We start from the raw sequence: 11,169 nt of genomic DNA, 5'->3' as shown, positions 1-11,169 counted from the left end.
AAATGTCTTCTTTTTTTATTTAACTTTGATGTGGATTATTGTTTATAATATGGATTGGTATTTATGCAGGCTAGTCGTCATGCATTTTATTCCAGTTGGTTAATTTATGAAACGCAATTTCTGTATACACTTGAGGTCAAAATTATAAGCCCCCTTGGTATATAAGAGCAAAGGCGGCTGTAAAAATAAATCTGCATTGTTTATCCTTTCGATCTTTCATTAAAAAAAAATCACAAAAATCTAACCTTTCAAATTTGAAGTAAAAGAATTGAAAGTGGTGGGAAATTCAATGCATGTTGGCCACAATTATTGGCAACCCTAGAATTTTTAATGAGCAAAAAATATATCTGAAGTATATTTCCATTCATATTTTTGTTTTTTTAGGGTGACTATAGGAGCATGAAATTGTCCAGCCATGACTTCTTGTTCGACAGGAGTATAAATAAGAGGAAACACAGGACAAATTCCCTTAATCATTCATCAGAATCAGTAAAACCAGAAGAATATAGTTCTGATGTGCAGCAAAGATTGTTGAGCTTCACAAAATAGAAAGTGGCTTTGAGAAGATAGCTAAAGCATTGAAAATCCCCATTTCCACCATCAGGGCAATAATTAAGAAGTTCCGGTCAGCTAAAGATGTTACGAATAGAGGAAGTGTGTCTATATCGTCCTAATGCACGGCGAGGAGGAGAGTTTCAGTGGACAAAGACTCTCCAAGGATCACAGATGGAGAATCGCAGAGATTAGTTGAGTCTTGGGGTCAGAAAGACTAAAAGAAATGATCAAACAGCCCAGCCCCTACATCACCACATGTTGTTTGGGAGGGTTTTTAGTTTTAGTTGTCAGACACGACGAGATCTTCAAATGGGACCGGCTTCTATGCTCAGATGAAACTAAAAAAGAGCTTTTTGGGCACAAACCCAACAGATGGGTTTAGTGTAAACAGGGATAAAAAGAACCTCATGCCCACGGTTAAATACACTGCTGGATCTTTAATGTTGTGGGCCTATTTTTTTGCTGGAGGTCCTGGACATCTTGTTCAGATCCATGGCATCATGGATTCCAGTAAATACCAACAGATAGAAAATCACCTGATGGCTTCTGCTAGAAATCTTATAATGGGCCGTGGTTGGATCTTCCCTCAGGACAACGATCCAAAACAAACATCAAAATCAACACAAAAATGTGTCGCTGAGCACAAAATGAAGCTTCTGCCATGACCATCCCAGGCCCCTGACCTGAACCCTATGAGTGAATGAGTGGGCTGAACTGAAGAGAAGAAGCACCAACATGGATCTGGGAGTCTGAAGGATCTGGAGAGATGCTGTACAGAGGAATGATCTCTGATCTCCAAACTCATCAGGCATTATAGGAGAAGACTCAGAGCTGTTATCTTGGGGAAAGGAGGTTGAAAAAGTATTGACTAAAAGGGTGCTAATATGTCCATTATGTTTTGGAGAAAAACATTTATTTCATAATGTGAGTTATTACCCCCCCCCCCCCCCCCCCCCCCCCCCACACACACTTTCAATTATTTTACTTCAATGAAAGGTTAGATTTTTGTACATAATGGCACGGTTTCAGATTAGGATTGGGCCTTAGTTCAATTAGGACATTTTAAGTAGCTTTAATAAACATGCCTTAGAAAAAAACATTACTGGTGTGCATTTTGAGACAAAATGGCGCTGACATGTTTTAAGATATACCAGTGCAAGTTGCTTTCAGTTAAAACAGCTCAAACATGCATTCTAGTCTGGGAAACCAGGGGTATGTCTTTGACTAAACATCAATTGAACATTTCCGCCATTATTGTCGCAAAACAGGAATACACAGTTCGTTGAGGACACGTTCAACTTTGTGACAACATGCCCCAATAGCGGTCACAATGTAGCTCAGAGGGCTTTTCAGCCCAATTTAAATAGTAAAACTATTTGAATGTCAAACGGCAATTTGTTTGGGCAATTCCTGACCACAATGTAACAGAAATCGCATTTATTGTAAATAATACATTGGACGTATAATTTTATAAACACGTATAAAACTACTTCTAGAAGAAAAACATAGAAATAAAAAACATTTTATTTACTGTATTATAACCCTCGTGAGTCGTGACAACTTCCCGTGTGACAACTAGCCCCGGCCCCCCCACTGTGTATTGATCGCTCGGTCTGTGCGCGTGAACGTTCGCAATGTGCGCGTGATTTGCTAATGCTGAACTCATGCATCTGATTAATGCAAAAATTACTCTCCAACGTGACCAGGCTTGAATCCTAGTGTGTCGTGCAGAAGCGGCACTCATCTTGAGCGGCCTGAACTGTAAATTATAAGTCAAAATTATCGTGTTTTTGTTGTTTTATGCTGCATTTAGACGCTGTAATGGATTTCTGCAGGGTAAGAGACAGAATGTCTGCATGAAACAGTCTTACACTTTCAGTTTCAGTTTTTAACGGCGCGAATTGTCTATATCATCATCACCACCAAACATTTGCGGCTTAGCTCTTTATAATAAAATAGTGCAAACAAAGTACACAAATTGAGGCAAACAACAAAAGACAGTACATTGAAGAATATACTTTTTTTTTGAGCATTCAGGTATAAAATTTTAACAACAATGAAGATAAATAATATAAAAAACTCCTAATTCCTTTTTCCAGCAGTGAGCTCATTAGCTTTTGAGACAACAGTAGGTATAGTTTGACAGGTTCTCGTTTTATTTTTCATTTTGAGGTAGAGCTGTACATCCCAGCACTTTCTTTAATTACTTTAGTTTACTAGTTACTAGTAGACTTGAAGGAAATGGTCAGCCATTTTGACTGTTCTGTCACCCATTTGTGCATACACACAGAACAAACTGTACTGTTTCTTTAACAGAGAGTGAAAAACCGTCGTCATGCTTCTTATGGAGACCCTGGAGCTCACAGGGCCCTCGGGCTCTTCACAGGGGCCAACCAGCAGAACGCCTGGAAGCACATGACAGGTGAGATCCACACACTCGCATAGGCCACCGTACAGTTAAAGTTACACTTAAATGGGCCATGAGAGCCTATTTTCTTAACACATGTCCCAGAGCATGTTATTCATTCATAATCGTGATTCAAAATGGTAACACTTTACAAAAAGGTCCCTGTAAGGTCAACATAAGCTAACAATGAGCAAGTTGTTAAAGTTGGTGAACAGAAATACAACTGTTCATTGTTTGTTCATGTTAGCTCAGATCCGTTGAATAATATTAAAGGCACAATATGTACGATTTTTTGGATTAAAATACCCAAAAACCACTAGAACAGTGTTATATATTTTGTTGGCTTGTGTGACATTTATAGACAGAAACCTATTTATTGTACAGTAATACAGCATTTTCTACGTCATACAATGTTTTAAAATGAATTGCATGTCATTTAGCAACACAAGCCATCCAGCATTTATTAATATGATATTCTAATATCCATCTAGCTCACTGCAGTGTGCAACAAGTGTCTCATAGTAGCTGCCGAGCGAACGCACAGATTAACGCTATAATTTTCAACATGCCCAAATGTATCTCATGTGATAAAACACATATGCTTGATAAGATTTTCACTTATTTACGATATTTTCACATGTATACAGCGTATAATGATTTTGAAAGAAGTCTGCATTTATTTGATCAAAAATACAGAGAAACATTTTATATTTTGAAATATTATTACAATTTAAAATATATATTTTTTAATGTTTAAAAAAAAGTATTATTATTATTTATTTATTTTTTACAAAATATTTCTATTTTGATTAAATGCTGTTCTTTTTTTTAAACTTTTTATTAATCAAAGAATCCTGTAAAAATATCTCAGGTTACAAAAAAACACTTTCCAACATTGATAATAAATCATCATATGAGAATGATTTCTGAAGGATCATGTGACACTGAAGACTGAAGTAATGATGCTAAAAAATACAGCTTTGATCGTAAGAATCAATTACATTTTAAAAAATATTAAAATAGAAAAACATTATTTTACATTGTAATAATATTTCATAATATTACATTTTTTTCAGTTATTTTGATAAATGCAGCCTTGGTGAGCAGAAGAGACTTCTTTCAACTACATAAAAAATCTTAATTATCCTCAACTTTTGACCATTAGTGTACATTTGTACAGTACCATATTTACTAAACAGGGCAAATTATTAAAGATAGTAATGTTTCCAAACTTTTGACGGGTACTGTATATAATTATATATATTTATATATATAATTATAGATATTAATTTATATGCACCTCACAGTATATATATAGAGTATACATCGTTTTTTAAGCATATTATTACTAAAACATAATAATATATTTAAATTATCTAACTTTATTCTAAAAACTTTTTTGAACGTTAAGGGAACATTCCATTTTATAATTTTGCAAACATTATGGGAACATTATTTTTGAATGTTCTCTTGAACGTTCTGAAACAAGTAAAAAAAATGTTAAAAGACGAATGATCAAGACATTTTGGACAATTTCATGCTCCCAACTTTGTGGGAACAGTTTGGGGACGGCCCCTTCCTGTTCCGACATGACCAGTGCACAAATGACAAAAATAAAGACATGGATGAGCGAGTTTGGTGTGGAGGAACTTGACTGGCCTGCACAGAGTCCTGACCTCAGCCCGATAGAACACCTTTGAGATGAATTAGAGCGGAGACTGAGAGCCAGGCCTTCTCGTCCAACATCAGTGCCTGACCTCACAAATGTGCTTCTAGAAGAATGGTCAAAAATTCCCATAAACACACTCCTAAACCTTGTGGAAAGCCTTCCCAGAAGAGTTGAAGCTGTTATAGCTGTATTGTGGGCCAACTCCATATTAAACCCTACGGATTAAGAATGGGATGTTTAAAGTTCATGTGCATGTAAAGGCAGACGTCCCAAAACATTTGGCAATATAGTATATATATATATATATATATATACTGTACATATAAATACATTAAGACCACTTAACTTAGTTATTGCTATCAGGATGTGACTTTCAACCAGCATAACAAAAAATGCCTACCCTGCCTTTAATATTGCAATGCAAAAAATATATAGTAATGCATAAGTTATAACTTAGTGCCCATTAATGTCAAAACTAGGCTAAGTTGTAACTTACGCACAACTGGTGCAACAGGCCCCTGATAACTTTTAACGACCATGCTATTAACATTACTTGATGAACATTTGTTCATAACTTTGAGAGAACCTTGCCAGAACGTTGTTACTGAATAAATGTATTATAGTATTAGTTAATCTTTGTTAACGTTGTTAGCTCAGATCCGTTATATAAAATGAACAGACACAACTTGTGATTTTAATAACTAGGAAATGTTGAAATTAACATTAACTAAGGGTGTGTTCACACTTGTAGTTCGGTTCGCTTGGTTCGTTTGGTCCAGACCAAAAAAAACATTTAGTCCTGGTCCGTTTAGCGTTCACATTGAGCATTTTTACACTGAACCTAAAGATACCGAACATAAAGGCATAGGGGTATGCAGTGTTGGGGAAAGTTACTTTGAAAAGTAATGCATTACAATATTGTGTTACTCCCTTAAAAAATAACTAATTGAGTTACTTAGTTACTTTTTAAGAAAAGTAATGCGTTACGTTACTTTTGCGTTACTTTTTCTCACCTGGACTGGGCTTGTTTTTTTTTGTTTTTGTTTTTTTAATAACAAAAAAGTTATATTTTTGTGCAACGGTAAAGACCTCTTCAAACCAAAATTGAAATAATAAGCCCCAGGCTGAGGTAAAAATGCAAATTCACGCATGAACAGTAGAGGGCGCAGCTCTGCTGCCATTCTGGATAATGGTAGAAAAGGAGGCAGGAGAAAAAAGTTTTACCAATAAAAACAAAAAATCTAGTAATTTTCATCATTAAAGGTCAGCAGCAAGACATTGGTAAATGAAATATAAAGGTAGATTAAATGCATAAAAATAGTTGTTTTATTTAACATTTAATTATTGGAGGTTTGCATAGTAGCTACTCTGATTTTGCATTTGACTGATTTTATTCATTTTGAGGAGTACAGAATCTATATTGTGCAAGTGAGATAAATAAATGCTCACATTTAGTCTAGAACTACAATAACCATCATGTTTACACACAACGCCTCTGCACTTATTTTTCTCAATATGGGGGCAGGAGAGCTGTCAGTCAAATAAATGTGAAAAGGTAACTCAGATATTTTGTTGTAAATTTGAAAAGTAATGCGTTACTTTACTAGTTACTTGGAAAAAGTAATATTATTACGTAACTCAAGTTACTTGTAATGCGTTTCCCCCAACACTGGGGGTATGTTCACTGTAGTAAAGTTCGTTGTTATGGGAAGAAGGAGGCGGGAACCGGCGAACGTTACAAGACTTTAATAAAATAACAAACACAAAATGAACGTAAAAGCGGCAGCCCCTCACGGACGACTGCCGCGCACACACATAACAAAACGTGAACAAAACACAACATAAAGTCCAGGCCTGGTCCTCTCGTCTTGCACTTTCGTCGCTCCTCCTTTTATGCTCCCGTCACTCCTCCGTGAGACGAGACTGGTGTGGCGCACAGATGGCGCTCATTATCACTCGCCACCGGCACATTCACAATCTGATTGGTCGGCTTTTTTATTTTATGATGTATATTTCGTCCAAAACAATGCTGTGTGTGCTGGGCTGAATGCGCTCATTGTATGTGCGTAGCTACATATGATGGCATTTTGAGCAGCTGAGAACTCATGAAGAGTTAAAGTGTGTATAAAGTGTGTAAAGGAGTCAAAACAGCGGCAGGAATCCCTCCATCTCACACACAAATGAAGATCTGCTGTGAGGAGACGCGATTCTGACGCCTGTACCGAACTGTGACGGGCCACTATGATGAGAAAAAACAGGCATGCTTGAGCATTCTGGCATTTTTAGGGTCACATATTGTAGCATCATGTCCCTTTTTGGTTCATTTAGATGTCTTTGGTCTGTGTTGCGTTCATATTTCAGTCAAACCGCACCAGCGTTCGTTTTGGAAGCGGAGCGAGACCCAGTCTCGGTCCACTTGTTTGGTGCACACCAGGGTTCAGATAGCAGCGTTCACACTTATTTAAATGAATCGCACTAACAGAGCAATCGGACCAGGGTTTGTTTATGTGTGAGCACACCTTAAGATGAATAAATGCTCGAGAATATTATTAAAGACCAGATAACTGTGAACGAATATTCTATTAATGCTACTGGAAGAACGTTTGTTCAGAAGTTCTGAGAACATTCCCTGTTAGCTGGGAAACGCCCCTTTAGTCTGACACTAGGGTGTGTCTGGTACAGCCTGGGTTCAGCAGTGTGTGTGTGAAGTCAAATGAGCTGAATCATAGTGATCGTTGAAGCCCTGCCCCCTTCTGTCTGTCTCTCTGCTGAGTCAGGCCATGAACGGGAGACGGGCCAGAGAGAGACAGACAGCACACGTGATTCACACACACACAGGGACGGGAGGTGGTGAGGCTGTTCTGGCAGATCGAGTGTGTGTGTGATGGAGTGAGCATGGCTTTAGCACTAGCAGCAGTGTGTGAGGTTTCAGTGAGGCAGTCACATGTTTAACAGGTCAGTGATGAACACACAGTGGTATGATGACCACCACTGGACCCGCGGCAGGTCGGTATAGGAAACGAGGTTCGGTTGTGTGTCTTTGTGCCTCTGTAACTCTCTCTCTCTCTCTCCCACACACACATAGATGGTTTGGACACAGGCTGCTCTCCGCTGGTTAGCAGAATGCTGTTCGCTCCAGAGCAGCAGGATCCCGTGGCTGCCGTGCCCAGTGTTGATGAGCTCAGTCTGGGCCTGTTGTCTCTGAGCCTCCCCTGTTGGAACCAGCAGCCCTGGAGCCGCCCTGATCCCCAGCGCTCGACCCAGCCCGGTGAGTGAACCTGTGTGGACAATATGATGTGTACAGTTTTGTATGACCACTCCTATCTCTCTGTTCAAGCTAGTTTCAGACACTTCGTGAGTTTGTGAGTGAACAGCAAAAAAAAAAAAAAAAAAAAAAAAAAAAAAAAATATATATATATATATATATATATGTATTTATAATACAAAAAATGTGCAAAGATAAGACTTGACCAGATAATATTTATACAAATATAAACCTTATATATATATATATATATATATATATATATATATATATATATATATATATATACTGTAAAGTGTTAGTTGCAAAAAAAATCTGTGCGTTTGTTTTGATTATCTGAGAATATATGATATATAAACAAAATATATGATATAAATAATAATATAGACTTTATTTTATAATACAAATAATATTAAAATTGTGTAAAGACTTTACGTCAGAGAATATATCTATATTTATAAATACAATTATAATGCATGTATAATACAAGTATAAACCTTATTTATACTATATATATATATATATATATATATATATATATATATATATATATATATATATATATGTGTGTGTGTGTGTGTGTATATGTATAAATATTATGTATAATATTACGTATATATACTGTATAGTGCATATAAATTAACAGTTCGAATTTGTATTTATTTAAATTTAACAACACTAACTGAGATTTATGCTTAAATAAGTATTTTATTTTATATATATATATATATATATTCATATACATATACATATATGCACATAGTTAATTGAATTTAAATTATTATTTTTTATTTGATTTATTGTATACAATAGTTATATATATATTTTTCATTTTAAGCATAAATCTCTGTCATTGTTGTTAGATTTACACAAATAAAAAAACTCTAATAAAGTGAGAAAAATAAATGTAATTGTTTAACACTTTTTAAGTATTTTTAGATGGATGTTCAGATTTTAAGATGCAGTGTGTGTAGATGGATTGTTCTGGAAGGTCTGAGCCGGAGTGGTGTCTCATATCTTGATTTCTCACTCATGACTAATCATTTTCACACCGTTCACAGAGGACAGAACGCTGGATTCATCAGCGTTGGGCTGCGTTTCATTTTGACTTTCCCTTTAGCTTCCCTATCTCAGATTACAAGCGTAAATGAGTGTGTCCATCCATGTTTTAAATGAAAGCCATGATGTGCCTAAGGTTTGTTCTGACCCAAATCCCGTTATAGAGGGACACACACACACACTCACCAAGCTTGTTTCTGCTGTCTCATCCAGCACTTCTCTCATTCATTCAGTCTTTTCACAGGAATAGAGATAACAAAGTGTTATTTTTGTGCTACTATTTGCACCAGACATAAATGCACAAATAATAATCACGTCACCCACCCTGTCTGCCATTTTTTGGAAAAACAGGTAATCCAACCCTAAACCCAACCCTAGTTGGCCATTGCTCATTAAATGCTATTATTTCAAGATTTTCAGCATCATTACTCCAATCTTCAGTGTCACATGATCCTTCAGAAATCATTCTAATATGATGATTTGCTGCTCAAGAAACATTTATTTTTGTGGAAACCATGAGTTCTAAAGAGTAGCATTTATTTGTAATATAAATATTTTGATATATTATAAATTTCTTTTGTGTCACTTTTGATCAACTTAATGCTGTTAAAAAAATCTTACTGATCCCAAACGTATGAACAGTACTGTAAATAATTATGTAGTATAATATTTTAATTATGCTGATTTGTTGCACAAGAAACATTTCTGATTATCAATGTTGAAAAGAGTTATGCTGCTTCATATTTTTTTACAGAAAGTTAAAAGGAGCAGCATTTATTTGAAATATAAATATTTTGTAATGTTATAAAAGTCACTTTTGATCAACTTAATGCGTTGCTGAATAAAAGTATGACATTTTTTCTAAATAAATTCTTACTGATCCCAAACATATGAACGGTAGTTTAATTGTAGTATAATAATATTTAACATTTTGAAACATTTGTCATTTTGCAAAATTATATTTTTATCCGCTAAAATTATGCAATAAAAAAAAAAAAGGATGTAATTGTAAAATGCTGTCAGTGATTGACATTTTTTATTTGAATAACAATTCTATTCACAAATGTATTATTTCACATATTCTCTCCTGCAGCGTTTGATCTCTTCGGTGCTTCACGAGGCGGTGATTCGGTTCAGCAGCTGGCTTTCCAGGCCCACGAGTCTGCAGGTGGAGCAGATCCACTGGAGCGCTTCTCCAACCTGATACCGGCGCTAGAGCCTCACTCTCTGCTGCACTCTGGATCCAGCAGTCCCGTCAACTCCGAGAACAGCGTCTTCTCTTCAGGCTCCGACCACCTGGTGAGCAGCAACATTCCCATCTGATACAGGACCCAAAAGAGTGCAGTAGAACCTTTCAAACATTCAGTTTTCATAGTAACAGTGTCAGTTTTTCAAAAGTTATAGTGCGTGTCCGTCTCCATCAGGTCTCTCTCAGAGCTTCAACCCCGTCGCCCCTGGTGCTGCCTGAACTGCACGCGGAGGGGGTGAAACTGGACACAGTTGGCCGTTTGGAGCAGAACCCCCTGACCACCTTCACGAACGCTCCCAGTGCTCAGGCTGATGGACCAGTGGTTGGGTGCTGGTCCACAGGTCCCATCTGGCCCGGCTGGGACACTTTGAGCTTGAACAAACCCTCGTTCTGCATCGAGAGAGAGGCGAAACTTCATAAACAAGCTGCAGGTACAGTTACATTAGCCACCTATGCTAAAATATTCACTTAAAGGGGTCCTATAATGCCACTTTTTACAAAATGTAAAATAAGTCTCTAGAGCTAAGATCGGGATCAAAAAATCAAGCCCGACCCTATCCGAGCCTGTGCACGTTGTGTCCGAGCCTGGCCCGGCCCAACACATTAACTGTAATTTTGAGCCCGAGCCCGATTTAAACCAGACCATTTTTTAATATGTGGGTGTTCTGACGAGAACAAGCCTGTAATGAGCGAAGCGGACCGGTGTGACGCTCAGCTCAATGATCCGCTTTATGCCAGTGCTCCACTCATGAGCCCTCGCCGGTAAATCAACGCTCACTCGAATCCCGCTCAGACATGATTTATCTGTACTTTAGCCTACTATACATGTTGTAGCCATTAAACAATGTATTTTGTTTCATATTTATGTTTAAATATTATAATGTTATTTTTTAAATTTCATCTGATTATGAAAAGTGCAAAGATGCGAGTGGGTCAGAAATGATTTTGACCACTTCATTAAGTTT

General features: G+C 36.8%; 1 protein-coding gene across 2 annotated transcripts in view; it reads left to right on the top strand.

The window, feature by feature from the left end:
- Positions 1 to 2,877: 2,877 nt before the first annotated feature.
- cpeb1a (cytoplasmic polyadenylation element binding protein 1a) overlaps positions 2,878 to 11,169 on the top strand; it is a 21,278-nt gene continuing 12,986 nt past the window's right edge. The window contains exons 1-4 of one of the 2 annotated variants that reach the window (XM_079809317.1): positions 2,878 to 2,977; positions 7,717 to 7,899; positions 10,049 to 10,254; positions 10,380 to 10,635. In XM_079809317.1, coding sequence (XP_079665443.1) covers positions 2,971 to 2,977; positions 7,717 to 7,899; positions 10,049 to 10,254; positions 10,380 to 10,635 — 652 coding nt within the window. In that variant the 5' untranslated portion in view covers positions 2,878 to 2,970. Of the gene's footprint in view, positions 2,978 to 7,497; positions 7,638 to 7,716; positions 7,900 to 10,048; positions 10,255 to 10,379; positions 10,636 to 11,169 lie in introns of those variants that run through there. The other variant, XM_079809316.1, reaches the window with a different exon arrangement.

Source organism: Gobio gobio (assembly GCF_949357685.1).
Source record: "Gobio gobio genome assembly, chromosome: 25".
NCBI classification, from domain to species: domain Eukaryota; kingdom Metazoa; phylum Chordata; class Actinopteri; order Cypriniformes; family Gobionidae; genus Gobio; species Gobio gobio.
Note: the sequence above shows the minus strand (reverse complement) of the source record. Positions and strands in the feature narration are given on the sequence as shown.